This window comes from Impatiens glandulifera, chromosome 5, assembly GCF_907164915.1.
Source record: "Impatiens glandulifera chromosome 5, dImpGla2.1, whole genome shotgun sequence".
Taxonomy (NCBI): domain Eukaryota; kingdom Viridiplantae; phylum Streptophyta; class Magnoliopsida; order Ericales; family Balsaminaceae; genus Impatiens; species Impatiens glandulifera.
The window spans coordinates 25,555,983-25,573,424 of record NC_061866.1 but is presented as its reverse complement, the minus strand read 5'-3'; the positions used below and the strand labels follow the sequence as shown (position 1 = coordinate 25,573,424).

The window sequence follows — 17,442 nt, the reverse complement described above, 5'->3', positions numbered from 1 at the left end:
ATCGACAATCTTTGCACATTGGTGAAGAAGTACTGACTTCAATCGTGTACTTCTTGAAAGTAATATTAGGGTTATGTACCCTTTGTAAGAATAGACATTTTGTATGATAAAACCTATACATCCTTTATGTGTTGTACCTTTTGGGATAAGCCTATTAAATTAAAAACGTGAGCTCTCTATCTGAGTCCTAGAGTTCCTAGGTCAGGGTGCTAAGGACACATTTCTAGAGTAGTCTAGGGCTAAGTTTCTCGGTCGAGGTGTATGAACCTCTCAGTCTAGGGCTAGCTCTAGGCTAACTTCCTCAGTCCTAGACTTGGGAGCTCTCGATCCTAGGTATAGGATTCTATATCTTAGGGTTAGACCTCTCGGTTCTAGGTCTCGGGAGTCTCGATCCCAAACTCAGGCCTCTCGATCCTAGGTCATGGTAGTCTCGGTCCCAAGTTTGGATTTCTCGATCGTGAGTCATGGGAGTCTTTGTCCTAGGTTAGACCTCTTGGTCATAGGTCCGAATTTTATCGGTCCTAGGTGAGAATCCTCGGTCGGACACTCAGTCCTAGCTCAAGAACATCGGTCCTAGGTCTCGGTCATAACTGAAGAACATCGGTCCTTTGTCTCGGTTCAGACCGAGGATCCTCGGTCGAATCTCTCAGTCTTAGGCTTACAAGCCTCGTCTTCAAGAACATAAGTGCATGTTTTTTAAATTCGTTATTTTAGCTTGGATTCTTTGATCTAAGTGTTTGGGTAGCTTCACAAAGCTCCTAGGAACATGTTGATCATCATCTCAAAGTATGGATTGACATGGATGATGTTCAATTTGTTCAATACAGATTGTGATCAAAATTTGGGTTTTTGATTTTAAAGTTGTTATCATATAGCTTCCTTATATCACATATACTTGATTGGTACCAAAACACGAATTATGACGGTTCATTTTGAGCAATTTAAGCACTTAAAATTTTTATTTTATTTTTAAATTTTTTATTTTGATCAAACATGATCGGGATGGATCAAACATGATCCAAATAGTTTCTCAAGATTATTACAATTAAGTTGGTAAGCTTTCTGGGTTGTGATTCAACCTAATTAACCCAAAGATAAAAACCCATTTATTATTTTTGAAATTCAAATTTGGGTTTTTGTTATTTAGATCGATTGATCGATTCTATCCTATCTAGTTAGTTTAAAATCATCTAAGGATGAATTATTAACCATAAAACACCATAAACAACAACCATACAAGCTTATGCAATTTGGAATATAAAATATTCAAATTGTAAATATGAATTAGAGGTTGATTGGAACCTTATCAAAGATTGGAGAACACGGCTTGATCATTATGGAAGCTTTATGGATGCTCAGATCCAAACTTTAGGGCCTTGAATCAGCTCATTTCAAATTGAGAATGATTATCATTGTAATGTGATCATTCTAGACTTTGAATCAGCTCATTTGGTGGACTAATGATTGAGTTCTAAAATGCCAAGATCAACACGGGTTCTTCATGCTTATCTAGACGGAGTCGTGATGAAGAAGGTGATCGGAGGTCAAAACGGCATTGTTTTGATGGCGTCCTAGCGTTCTGTCAAACGTCGTTGGCATTTGGCCATTTTCGACTAACGGAGTTGACGTCCCATTAGTTGATTCAGTGCTCCTTGGCGTGCTTCCTTCCGTTATAGTGGGCTACGTAGAGCGCTCTGGCGCGTTGGATGAAGACCGGGCGTTTATCTGATGGATGTAATTACTGTTGCAACTATTTTATCTATTTTCGGATACACCCGATGAACAATATTTGTTTTTATTTATAACCTTAAGGGTTTATTTGAAATTGATATTTCTTTCACAATTTTGGCTTTATTGTTGATATTTTTAAATATACAAAATATTAAAATAAATATGGCAAATATTATACCAATTATTTTCTTATACTAGGATTTAAATAAATAATTCTTTGTATATGAAATCAATACAATAATTCATTAAAATTATTTATTTTTGTCCTTTAATTTTTCTAAAATTATTTTAAGATAATATGGGTACAATATTTATCTCAAAATATTTTATTTTTTATTTTGGTCTTAATTCTTAATTACATTGATTAATTAGCATAATAATTAATCATAATTAATTTTTTAAATATGTTTTGGTCATGAAGTTAATTATTTTGATTTTATTTATTTAAAAGTAAATCAAAATATTTATTTTAATATTATAAATTAGAATTTAGATTTTTAGTGCTTACCGTTGTAGTCATTGAACTCATTGATCTTTTTGAGAATTTCTGAACTCGGTAATGCTAGTTTTATGTTTTTTCGTTAATGAATAATTTTTTACTATTTTTTAACGTAATTTTCTAAATGGTTGGTGACACTCGTAATTTTGTATTATTTTATCGTTATGTTTAAACGGTTATCATTTATAACAATTCCATAAATTTGAAAGAAACACAATTCCTAAGTAGATAGATATTTCTTTAACTTGATATTTATAATTCCTAAGTAAAAGATATTTGTTTAACTTTTTGTTTATATTAAATAAAATATCATAATATAAATTTTATATAGTTTATGGATGGCATCCAAAGAAGGCTCCTTATGGTGGCGATCGGTCCTACATAAGCCAAAAGAAAAGAAAAGAAAGAAACAAAGAAAGAAAGAAAATATGTGTATTACCATAAACAAAATAAAGAGATTTAGCTTTTATCTCTTTTTCATTGCCATTATGCCATTCTATATTAAAACGTGGCACTAATAATTATAAGGTTATTTTAATGGAAGAGACGAGAGATAAAGTGATGAGTGACTCACTCATCACTATGTATACTTGCTTAACATATATGGATTTTTGTTTAGTTGTGTATTCAAGAGAAAGGGTTATTAATAATTTTCAAGTTAAATATTATTAATCTCTTTTATTAATTAATTTATTTATAAATATCATTTAAATAATAAGTTAACGATTATTTAAATAATAAATTAACGATGTTTAAAACCGTTAAACCTATTTTGTATAATTTTAACAATAAAGAGACTTAAATTATGAAATCATAAAGAAGGCGTCCGAAATCTCAATTTCCCAGATTAAGAGCCCCAATTTGACAAGGCCAAAGATAAATATAATATAAAAAAAAAATAATACAATGCTTGAGAAAATGTTAATCTAAAAAGAGAATAGATGATAGGAAAAATAGGAAATAAAATAATAAACACAATGTATAACGTAGTTTGACCAACAAATATCTTCATCCACGGAGTCATCAATTCTTTAGATTTTTCATGAAATAATTCTCCAAGTAATTACACTCAATTCTTTAGATTTTTCATGAAATAATTCTCTAAGTAATTACCCTATGTTTTAACGTCACTATTTACATAAGTACATCAAAAATTTACTACTACTCCTAAGTCAATGAAAGACTTAAAAAGTTTATCAAAATATAAATTCTAATAAAATATAAGTTCAAAATCCAACACAATTTTGTTTCAATCCAAACTAATTATTATATCTATAAATAAAAATTAAAAAGTTTACATACTATACCATTTTAAGTCGATTTTGTAACCTAGCTAATAAATAACATATAATACTATATAATTATTGGAATTTTAAACTAATTCATAAATTACATTAATGAATCAAAATAAGAATTTGGGTATATATAACTAGATAAATTTTAATATAAATTCAAACGTGAATTAAAGTGTGAAATTTGATATAAATGTATAATTTGAATTAATTAATTTAAATTTGTTAATTATAAAATTAACATTTAATTGCTTGAATAAAAATTATCAAATTAAATATATTTAATTTTGTTAATTGTTAGTGTAACCTAATGTGATTATAATTATTATCAATTTATTAACAATTTAGAGAATCATGTAATGTGTCTTTTATAATGAAGAGAAAATGCAAAGGGCAATGAAGAGTCAATCAACGTCATCAATTTGATCAAAGATTAATTATTGATTTTGTTTTATGAAAGTTTATATTTTCAATAATATTAAACCCCTCATCTTTAATCTCAAACCAACACATCATGTTATCATTTCACTCTAGAAATCTAAAAGTCCTCTCCTTATTTTGTGAGTGATCTTCAACTTTTTCATTTTATATTGAAATCTGATGATAGTTTATATATGTTGGTCAATTCACTACTAAATTCGTTGTACCCTACAAGAAAGTCATCTACGATAAATTTCAGCACAAACAGGAGACGATGTAATTGTTTTAAAGGAAATGTTCTAAGCACATGCTTCAAATTAACCACTTATTTGGTGATATCGTTCTTCATATATATTGTATTTAATTATTTTCTTTGTAACACTATATGTATATATATTTTTGTAACTTAAAGACAATATATTTAACAATATTAAAATATATCTATGTGCTTCTCTATTTAGTAGCTTGTGCCGTCGAAAATCCTTGTCTTTGATGTATCAAGAAAAAAAAGTTGACTTAAGAAAATATGAAGAATAAATTTCTCCGAAAAGAAGACAAAAGGTCATAAACAACGTAGACCAACTAAAGGGCCGTTTGACGTAGTGGTTCGAAGTTTGGATGCAAGGCTGCATGGAATAAGGAAGATCCCCGATTTGAATCTCGTTTATCCAATAATTTTTTTTATAGAAATATGACATGATAAAATGACATTAATAATTTATATTGGAACAATTCTAATTTCTTATGAAGAAATTATGAGATGAATAGAATAGTCAATAATTTTTTTTTTTTTTAGAATTCAGACTCCTTAAAATTACTTTAGTTATTAATGTAAAATAATTCTAACTTCTTGTATAGAAATTTTGAGATGAATGGGGATCGATAAAGATTTCTTATTTAGAAATTTGATTTGTCAAAATAACATTAATCATGAATGTTGAAAGCATTATAATGTATTATGTAGAAATTATGAAATGAATTGGGGATCCAAAAAAATTAATTTGTTAAAATGATGTTATCATTAATATTTTGAAACATTTTAATTTATTCTATAAAAATTATGTGATTAATCATTAGATGACAGAGAATGAAGGTCATTTGTAGGGGTAGGGAAAATTACCGATATTAAAGGTATATCGAAAATACCATTCCGTAATATATCAAAAATATCAACTTTTAAGGTATACCGAAAAAAAGTAAGGTATTATACTGATACCGTAATTATTGGTACGGTAAAGGTATGAAATTTTTAAAATTTTGGTATATCGAGATATACCGAAATACCAAAATAGTATTTTTAAGTTAATATATATATATATATATATAATAATAATTATAAGAAAATAATTAAATAGATTTTAAATTAATTTAATTATAGAAATATAATTTTTGAATAATATCAAAATATAATTATACTGAAATATTATTTCATATATGCAATCTCTACCTTACTGATAGGATTGATTTTTTTTAAAATTAATATATTTTTTAGGTATCAAAAGTATATAATATCGATACCGTACAAAAAATAATGTATACCGAAATTAAGGTAAGGTAAAGTTATGAATTTTTTGTAAACCGAAATTAAGGTATATCGAAACAAGGTATACCGAAATCAAGGTAAGGTAAAGGTATGCATTTTTTGTATACTGAAATTTTAGGTAAGGTATAAGGTATGGATAAAATATTAAGGTATATCGTACCGACCCACCCTAGTCATTTGTATAAAGAGATTATAAAAAAAAATTTGTGTTAGATATTATTGTAATCATGCATTTAAAGAGACACGTCTATATTAGTCGAAATTGTCTTCGTGAGAATTGTCTCAGTCAGAACAACCTACCTAGATTTATTTTGAGCATGCATAGTCGTTTCACGTCGATTATTGTTCAAAACATGAGCAATGAAATACATTTGTAGTTATACTTTATTTGATTATGTTTCTAAGTGATTATTTATATATATCATGCATATTAATTAATAATATGATGATTCTTGTTAATTCATAATAAGTATGATTATCTAGAAATTTATATATATATATATATATATATATATATATATATATATATATATATATATATATATATATATATATATATTTGTGGTATATCTATTTTGTTGTAATAGATAATTATGAAATTTGTCACAAAAATATTTGTTTTTTAGTTGATAAAGATGTTTTATAGAAAGTTAAAGTTCATCTAATTAATTAAGAAACTGATAATTGATGACATGAATAATTATTTTTAATAATTAGTTAGTTTTATATTTATTAAATGATGAATTGTCAATTTTCTAATTAATTGTAATAATTAACATTATAATCAATATTATAATTAATTATTTTCCCAATTACCATTTGAGGCTCGAACTTGGGACAATTTTACTAAATAGGACTCGAACTTTGAGTTTAACTATTTGAGGCTCGAACTATCAAATATTTTTCCATTTGAGGCTTTACACAAACGGATGTTTAGTCGTTAGTTTTAAATGACTTGGGATTACTTTTGTTTGATTTAATTTGTTAAAAAAAATTATATTAAACAAAACCTACTTCTCCACATTCTTCATCTGATTCTTCTCCATCAGACTCATCATCTTATTTCATCTTATATCAAACAAAATTATTTCATTACGTGTTTTTTGTACGATATTTTTATCATTTAAAATTACGATAAAATAATGAAATTCACTAAGGATGTGAATTATACTACACTAAATATCATGTTGTTATCAAATAATATAATGATATTATTAAATGAAAGACTTTACATCTACAAGTGAATATGTTTATACTTAGAGGTGCAATTTATGTATGAAAATTTTCAAAGAAAATTATGATTAATATATTAAACGTTATAATCTATACTTTTGAGATATGTCTAAAAATAAAACATTTATATGAAAAAATATGTAATCGTTTACACGAAGGCAGAATAGTTCAAAGACATTTGTCTATTAGTTAGCCAAGTAACAATATTATAGTTAAAAAAATGTTTAGATGGTAAGTATGTGCGAGTGGTTATGCTTCTTATTAGAGGATTATGTGTCAAAAAGTATTTCTAATTATTATGATAATAATATGAAATTAGACAAGCTTAGATGTAATGACAAGTTTAGATATACATGTTTTAGACATAATGTCATTAAACTATATTCTCTATGAGAGTTATCAAATTTGACTATGTAAGTCAAGTATAACATTGTAGATCCATTAACCAAATTATTGAATAGAGAGTTAGTTTGAAAGTCTTTTAAGACATGAGCATACTATAAGTTGGTATGAAGAAAAATTCAACATATGCAGAAGATCTCAAAAACAAGATTTCAATGGAACAACCTAATTGTACTAACTTGAAAGATTATTGTTGAGATTTAATCCTATAATGAAACAATATATATTTTAATCATATATCGCTTTTAATGATTCTTTGTGAGCAAAGAGATCACGTATATGAGGGGGAAGTAGGGCTGCTTCATAAGAATTTTGTTTGAAAGTGTGTAATAATTTACACAAAAGACAAAATAGTTCAAGGACATCGAGTCTACTAATCAACTAGTAAGTTATACTCTTTCATCATAGAAGGTACAAAGGGTTACATCCACCTATCCTATTTAGGATTCAACTATTGAACATTCCACCAGGTTAATTTTTTAATTTCTATCAATATGAGAGATTGTTGGAATTTTAAACTAATTCATAAATTACATTAATGAATGAAAATAAGAATTTGGGTAAATAAAATCAAATAAAATTCATAAGAAATTCAAATATATATATATATATAATGATGTTTAATTTTTAAATTGTCCGGATTGCCGGGTCGAGTGTTGTGGTTAATTTGAATATATATATGAGAGTAATTGAATATTTGGGTCGAATTGTGGGTTGACCCGCCCATAAACTTAAAACGGTTAAACATAAAATTAAAAATGCTATAAGTATGGTTAGAACTTGCAACCTAACAAAAACAAGTATAACCCTTTAACCAACTAGGCTAATAATACTTAATATTTTAATTTCAACACCAAATTTGATGAACGAGGTAGTTCATCAGTTTTTAATCAGTCATAATTCTCTTTTGACTCTGCACTATAGATTTCACTATTATTAATGAGCAATAATGGAAAATTTTCGTCATATTTATAAAGATATGGGACATAATTCATATGAATATAGTAAGTCTCGTTTGAGCTACTTTAATTGTCGTCTTTAAATTTTCTCTTTCACTCGTAGTATGAGAAATAAGTGGATTTTAGAGGTCAAACTAATATATATATATATATAATGATTCTTAATTTTTAAAATGTCCGGATTGCCGAATCGAGAGCTGTGGTTAATTTGGATATATATGTGAGTAAATGGATACTTGGGTCAGATTATGGGTTGACCCGCTCTTAAACTTAAAACGGTTAAAAATAAAATTAAAAATGTTATTTGTATATTTCGAACTTGCAACCTAAAAAAACAAGTACAACCCTTTAACCAACTATGCTAACAACATTTTATTTTTAAAATTCAACACCAAATTTAATAAACGCGAGACATTTTAACAATAAAAGTTCAAATTTTTAACTAACTAATTTATATATATATATAATGATGCTTAACTTTTAAAGTATCTGAATTGCCGGGTCGAGAGCTGTGGTTAATTTGGATATATATGTGAGAGTAAATGGATACTTGGGTAGGATTGTGGGTTGACCCGCCCATAAACTTACAACGATTAAAAATAAAATTAAAAATATTATTTGTATGTTTCGAACTTGCAACCTAACAAAACAAGTACAACTCTTTAACCAAGTAGGTTAACAACACGTTATATGATTCAACACCAAATTTGATGAACGCAAGACATTTTAACAATAAAAGTTCAAATTTTTAACTAACTAATCTCTTTATATATAATGATGCTGAATTTTTAAAGTGTCCGGATTTTTGGGTTGAGAGTTGTGGTTAATTTGGATATTTATATCAGAGTAATTGGATATTTGGATTGGATTGTGGGTTGACCCGCTAAAAAACTGAAAACGGTTAAAAAAAAAATTAAAAATTCTATTTGTCTATTTCTAAATTGAAACATAACAAAACAAGTATAACCTTTAACCAACAGTGATTGAGATGTGGTTTGTCGAGGGATAATAGGCCGGTATCATTTGAAAGTGGTTAAACAAATATGAATCAAATATTTGATTGACCAAAGTATGAGGTCACGATGCTAATTATTAAAAAATATGAATCAAATATTTTATTGACAAAGTGAAAGTGTAAAGTCATGAGATGAAAGATTTATTCGGAAAAAATATGTGATGAAACAAATGAGAAAATAAGTTGTTTTACCAAAGTGAATAAAATGTGGAATGAGAGCGTTCTATTTTTTATTTTAATATATTATTCGTGATTTATTAAGAATTTTAAACATTAAATACATATTATTATAATTTTTGAATTTATTTTGTTTTTATTCTTATCCGTGTGCATCGCACGATAATTTTTCTAGTGTTAATTAAAGGGTGATATTTGTTCCAAATGTATAATTTGAATTAATTAATTTAAATTTGTTAATTATGTAATTAAAATTTAATGACTTGAAGAACAATTATTAAATTATATATATATATTTAATTTTGTTAATTTTCATTGTAACCTTAATGAGAGTATTGTTATCATTTTATTAGCAAATTAGAAAATCATGTAATGTGTCTTTTCTAATAAAGAGAAAATGCAAAGGGCAATGAAGAGACGATCAAGGTCAGTCGTTAGATCAACGATTAATCGTAGATTTTATTTTTATGAAAGTTTATATTTTCAACAATATAAAACACATATCTAATTTCAAATAAACACATCATCTTATCATTTCTCACTCTAGAATTCCAAAAGTCCTCTCCTTATTTTGTGAGTGATATTCGAGTTCTTCGCTCGATATTTTCCGTTGAAACCCGGTGATAGTTCAGGTACGTTGGTCAAGTTCGATGTGTAGTAATTTTAGTGTAGAATCACTACTAGATCCGTTGTACCCTGGTAGACAATCATCTGTTATATGTTCCGGCATAAACGAGAGACGATAAAACTGTTTGAAGGGAAATGTGTTAAGCACATTTCTTAAATCAACCACTTATTCGGTGATATCGTTCTTCATATATAATGTATTTAATTATTTTATTTATAACATCATATGTATATATATATTTTTGTAATTTAAAGACAATATATCTACCCATAATTTTTAAGCAAATTTTGAGCTCTAATAATAGCAAAGGGATGAGAGAAATGATATGGGTTAACACTTGATAAGTCCATATCTTGTCCAGAGCCAATTTTGTTCCATCCCGGTTAAGGTGTATGTCGTGTGTCGTCCCAAATTTTCAACTAGTTATATAAAGCCTGTTTTGTGTTGAATAATTCAAAATCAATAAACTAACTGCATTCCAGAATTAAAGTTAACTATTAATGTACAAATATATTTTTCTTATTTGAATATAAGAAAATCAGATATGCCAATATATATTTGGTCTTATTACTCATGATTAGAAGTAACTGTAGATAAAGTTCAATTGCACAATCATATTAGAAAAAACAAGATGAAAAGGAGAAAAAAGATTCTACCAAAGGTATTCTGGTCTCTAAATCTTTCAAAAAGAACCCAGTCCCCTCTTTTCGTTTACCCACTTTAAGGAAATTCCTTTTCTTCAACAGCTAAAAGAAGTTGCATTATGCATGAATTATTACCATATTAATAATATGTCTGGTTAATCATGTGCGTTTTGGTTTCCTTATTAATCATTACAAACGGTAACCTTATTTGTGGACTGGACTACTTAATTATTTATCATTTCACCTGATAGCTGTGGAAGAAATAATTTATTAAAGTTATTATTGTTGTGTTATTGTGGCTGATTTAAGAACATACATTTTGGTAGACATATATAATAATAGAAAAATGATTGAATATATTCCATATGGATATCAAGAAGGCACCTAAGAAAAAAGGAATTGATTTACTATAATTTATACGGAATCCAATTATTGACAATTATTCAATTGTAATATTTCAAAATGAAAAGGACATGTCTCATGAACTTGACCTTACCACAAATAGTCTATGTTCTCAGATCAGATCTTCTGCTACCGAATTGGGTGTTCCCCTGTTGCGGACCAATCAAAACTCAGCATTATTATTATATTAATAAATTAAAATTGGGTTGAAAAGGAAGAAAGAGAACCCGGAACCCGTATTTTATTCCGGATTCAGCAGAAACAGAAATGAGTGAAGCTTCATTCGCTTCACTCTGTTTTACATGACCTTTGAAGAGACAGTCTACACTGTTTTACATAAGGTTGTCCATGTAAAACTGATTGATATATATTCACTCAGGTGAATATAAAATACATTTATGTAAAAACAGTTTATATGATAGAAGTGAAGCAAACTTCACTTGATATTAAATTTGTAAGAAAGCTGAATTATTTGTCAACAATTATAACTTTTTTTTATATCTCCTACACATATGACTTATGTAACGTGACCTTATTTTATTACTTTTTTTTCGTATTATTTATCTATTATTATTATTATTAATATTCTCCTCACACTAAGGCCTCATTTGATTCGGCGTTTATAATCTGCGTATGAGCGTTTGTGTAATAAGTTGCTACAGTAACTGTGCGTAATAAGCTCACTCAAAAAATTATAATTAAACACATTTTTGCGTTTAAACTCAATTTTCTCTCTACCTCCCTCGAGTTTAAGATTATAATCTCAGCGTTTTTTTCTCTCATCATTTTAAAATAATTTTTATTCATTCTCTCTCATCTATTTCATTCATTTTTAATTATTTAATTCATTCTCTCATTTATTTAATTTCTTTCTAATTATTTTATTCATTCTTTTCACATCTATTCCATATATTTGTAATATTTTTATGTATTTATATAAAATTATTATAATAAAAAACATACATTTAAATATATTTTTATTTATTATTTATAATATTATCTTAATATATAAAATAATTAAACAAAATATAAATATTTTTATTTATAATTATAGTTTCAAAAATTAATTAAGTCTTAATTAATATATTTAAATGAATAATAATACTAATAAAGTGAGAAAACTCAAAAATAAATTGAAAGTTAAAAGATTTAGTTAAAGAGGAAGTGAAAAATATATAATAATAATAATAATAATAATAATAATAATAATAATAATAAATTGTTTTTTTTATTCATATCATTTATTTTAAAATATATTATTTTGTAATTTAAGTCATTTATTAATATTTAAAATTATATATTAACAAAAAATATTATAAAAATTAATATATTAATAAAATTTATTTTTTAATATAGATTTTTTTTAAATTTAAATCATTTATTAGTATTTAAAATTAAATTATTAAATATATATAACATTATAAATATAATATTAATTATTAAATAATATTATAAATATAAAAAATAAATAAGTTAACATATAAGCTGAATCAAACATAATCAAACTTAACGATTAAATAAGCTGAGATAATATCGAACGTACCTGAGAATAAACGGATAAGCGGACGTCAATAAGCTAAATCAAACTAGCCCTAAAAATTTAAAATAAAAAATTCAAATGATTACCTTCATGACCCATTTGATACACAAAGTCATATTAAATTGGTGAAAGCTAGATATTCTTTATTATTGTCACCTACCAGGCACACGTTAGCAGGGCAGTAAATCAATTTATATTTTATAGGTTTATCATTTACACCCTTAAGTCAGGTTTGTTTAATGGTTTTTCCAGAACTAGCTATTGAAAGAAAATAAATACATTTTTTTGTGTTCTGAAATAGTGTGAAATAATTTTTTTAATAAAACTTATAACAATAATATCAGAGTACATAACAGTAATTTAACTCTCTTGAGTAACCTTTTCAAGCTTACAGATAATCCAAAATAAAAACATGTCCTTATTTTGAAAAGCATGAACAAACCAAACCATGTCTCAACTTAGTGACATCATAATTGACCACATTTGAGCCGAAAAGTACACATGAGGTGGCTGTACAAACCATAACAAGTACAAATTTAGAGTTAGAACTTAGACTCTAAAACAGTGCTTGTGTCATGACCACGGTTCATTATCACCGGTCGTTTAAACAGCTGACAAACGGTCCCGGTTGTGCAAACGATCGATAAATTCAATTTTTATTAATAGCACTAGTCACACTTCCAATGAAACGGCTCGTCCAAACAAAATTCTATGTCTGCTCCGGGCGTTAGCTGCCATGACGACTTGTAATCGAGTCTATACTTGTCATTATTCCAATCCCCACTAACCACGGAAAGATCAGGAAGGTCGAAAACAGAGCTATCGTAGTTGTCTTCGCAATTTATCGACACGGAATTCGATGATTCGTTCGAGGTGTCGGAAAAATGGGAAGTAGGAATATAATTAGCTTGGATGGGCTCTTCCGTTACATTTAATTGTAAGCAAATTGAATTTGCAAATGCGGCTGCCGCAGCTTGAATGTCTTTGGGAAATGAGGATTTAGGAAGGGGTAAATCCCCCGCGAGTTCGGGGAAATTTAGGTAAGCCGATTCACCTTTAATGGCTCGAGCCGCAACGTCATGGGCTCGGGCCGCCATTTCTGCGGTTCTATAAGTCCCGAGCCATATCCTTGACTTTTTCTTCGGTTCTCGAATTTCGGACACCCATTTGCCCCATGCCCGCATCCTTACTCCCCTATATGTTGTGTGATCGGCTCTTGAATCTCGATCCCTTTTTTTTCCTTTTCGATCAAAAGTCGATGGAGAAGGAAGAATGTTGATCGAGGAGGAAGAAGTGGAGGCAGAGGAATTGTAGTGTTCCATGGGAGAGTGGAAAAGATTGGGAGAGAAATGGGTTATATGGTATAAAGAGTTGAATGAGTAGATAAAAGAATTGGAGTGGAGTGGTTGGGCATTGATGATTCCTTTTAGTAAATGGCATTTTAAGTTTAAATAAGAGAAGATAGAAGAGCCAATATATAATAAATGGGGGACTTCATAATGATAACAATATTGGTGGCTACAGTCCACAGATACTTGTGTTTCCAAACCCCATTTGTAAATTTCTGGTGGTTTTATAATTATATAAAATATGCCTTTCTGGCCCCCATCTTTATGTCAATGCTTATATTCATACAAATAATAATATTATTTACAATAACAAAATATTCCACTATTAATATTTTTTGCTTGAAATTCCACCATTACATTCAAATAAGGAAAGAAGATTCCAATATCCATTATCCATTCAACTTGTATCCAAAGATCAATAAGTTTCGCAATATATATATATATATATATATATATATATATATATATATATATATATATATATATATATATATATATATATATATATATATATATATATATATATATATATATATAATATTATTTACATTTCATGAAATGTTTTGATAGTGATGGCAGGGGTCTCATCTAATTGTGCTAGAGTTTCCATTTGGAGATTGTCTGATCTTGGGTTTTTAAGATTTAAAACAAATAAATTATTTGATAAAAAAACAAAGTAATTGAAATTTTTGTGTAAGATAAATTATTAAAATGTTATTTGAATGTAAAATTAAAATTTAATAAAGATAAAATAATGATATTTTAGAATTTTTATTTGATAAATTTAGTAATTTAATGGTTAAAATGATATTGATGAGTTTGAGAACTTTTTTTAAAATAAAAAAAAAATAAAAAGAATTAAAAAAATATATATTAAATGATCTCTTATTATTTGTTTCACAAGTTACATTTATTCAATTAGATGAGAGTCCAATATTTGAATAGAAAACATCTAATCAGTTGGTTATAGAACAAATAGAGTATTTATATAAACATAAAAAATTAATATATTAAAGTCGGATAACTGGTCTAATCAAATAAAAAATAAAATAACTAATGTGATCCATACTTGAAATATATTAATTAATAATGTAATTAATGATTTTTTCAGATATATAGATACTCTATTTACATTTTTTCAAAAAATTGTTTGGAATTATTATTAAAGTGATATTTTTGTAATTTATTTTGTTTAATTAGCATGGTTCTGAAAACCGTTTCGGTCCTCAACCCGAATTTTTAGGCGAACTTCGATCCGACCGGTTCAACCGGTTGAACCACTCTCCTCACGAGGACCTGGATTGACTCCGGTTTTGGTTTGAGTCTATTCCTGATTTTCATTTGATTTTGTCGACTCCTCGACTTTTTCTTGCTTAAAGTCGGTTTGCCGATCACCTTCACAGCTTGTCCGGTCAGTTTCAACATTCTGACCGGTCGCATCAACATTACTAATCACATCGGTTTCTTTCATCCGATTGACTCCATCCACAACGTTGTTAATTATATTTGACACTATCGGTTGAACCTCTAAGACCGCAACCTCAACCGGCATGGATACAGTGTCCTTGACAACAGGAATAGGAGAGGAAATATGAATATTTACCTTAGTGTGGACGGATTATTCTGGGAGAGAAGTCCCCTTTGATCTAGAACGGCTTGTCGCGCTGGCAGTAGACTCGGCACGAGTCTGAATATTGATGGGAGAGACCACGCGGTTTTCAGGAGCGGTGGGTATGGGAGCAGTTTCGGTTTCCTCGCTGTCGGTGTCGGTTTCTTCAACAACTTGTCTTTTACCATTTTTGGCATTTCCTTTTGGTTCTTTCACCTTTGCTTATTTCACCTTGGGTTCTTTCACTTTGGGTTCTTTACCCTTAGCGACTCTAACACAACTGTTCTTAATGTTTTCAGAATTTATAATCTTGTTGTTAGAGAGAAGGACACCTGGCCCGGTTGGAATATTGAGATGGAGCAGAATCTTGTCGATCTGCATGGCGTAACCTAAGAACCGGTTGGTCTTAAAAGACACCATCTCGCATAGACTTTCGAATAAAATGCCTGCCCAGTTTATCTGGTCACCTGATAGAATGCTGACCATCATTTCGAATTTCGACCAGGTGATGCTGTCGAAATTACCCCTGGCATGAAGTGCCTTAGATACGATGTTGTAGAGGATCCGATATTCGAACCGCAAGGAGCCTTTCTTTCCGTTCAGTTGCGCCGATTCACCGGTATTGGAAAGAATCATTTGGATGTTTAGAGTTGAATCTTCTGAAAGGTCGGTTGAAAAGTCACGGCTCTCTATTGAAAGATGAAGAGCTTCGGAAAAAACCTGTTCATAAACTTCAAACTTCGCTCTGCCCACTTCAGCATGGATGATCTTCTTCTTTATTTTGGCTTCATTGAAGAACTCCCGAACAACACCTTGATAGCAGATGAACAAACCATCGAGGAAGTGCTCAACCCCTGATTTCTTAATGCTGTCCATGATTTTAAAAACTTTGGTTGATCTAGTGTTCTTGTGTCTTCGAAATCGACCTGAACTATATGAGTAAACAACGCATTATCTCGTCCCATGATTAAACCTTGAAGATTAAGTGATTTTGTATAGAGAGAATGCAAAGGCAGAAAGATTTTAAGAAAAGTGATAAGTTGTGATTGAACATTTGTACAAGTGCTCTTATATATGATAAGTATGACGGTTAAGTCACTGAAATGTCACACGTTATCGTACGGCCACCTTGAAAAGACGCTAAAAATTTCCCTCCAAAATAAAGGCGGTAACTTTTTGGCGGTAAATTTCGGCAGTAAGTTAATTAAAAACGGTTCATTAATGTGTGGTAAGTTTAGCAGCGGTTTGAAACGAGACCGAATTAAATTAACTATAGGCATTTAATGAAAAACAACTAAGTTAAAACATTTAAAAACATAGAGCGGTCAAGTTGAAAAATGCAACAACCAGTAGAGAAACAAAACAATTGGATGTTCATAAAAGACAATTACATGAATGATAATCTTAACGCCTAACATCTGCCCTCCTAATCCAGCTTTCCACCGATTCCTTGGTTAGCATGTTGGCCGGGCTCACAGGGGATCCCAGACCGAGATTAGGGTTGTGAGCCTAAAGAAGTCGGCTGAGTTGAGGAGCGTAGCAGATCTTCGTTCGAGGAGATAAAATCATCATCTTCATGTTTTCGAAGATGATCGAGTACCATTTGATTAGGGTGTTGCTGACAATGGAAATCATCATGTCATATACCTTTCATGTGTAGAACTGATTTGGTATCTGACACAAGATAGATCTACTGATGATGTCATGAAGGACTTGAATGTGTGGGCTCAGGTTGGATTTAAGACCGTGGTTGTTGACCGAACTCAGGGAGTTCGAGAAGAAAAATAAAAATTCTTCGTTTGCATTTGTGAGAAGGAAGGGGAAATCCGAAAATCCTTCGGAAGGAAGATCAAAGAACTAGGAGAAAATTTCTTTAGTGATCTGGAAGGGTTCTCCTCTTACAAAGGATACGATTGCTCCACCCATTACAATGGCGTAAGAAAAGAACTCGATGACTTCCCTCTCTAGGATAGATTCAGATCATTCGAGGAATTTTCTC

General features: G+C 29.0%; 1 protein-coding gene across 1 annotated transcript; it reads right to left on the bottom strand.

The window, feature by feature from the left end:
- Positions 1–12,810: 12,810 nt before the first annotated feature.
- On the bottom strand, positions 12,811–13,957 carry LOC124940309 (ethylene-responsive transcription factor ERF038-like). The gene has a single exon (XM_047480817.1). The coding sequence runs from the start codon at positions 13,805–13,807 to the stop codon at positions 13,154–13,156; it is 654 nt and encodes a 217-aa protein (XP_047336773.1). The 5' UTR covers positions 13,808–13,957; the 3' UTR covers positions 12,811–13,153.
- Positions 13,958–17,442: the final 3,485 nt, after the last annotated feature.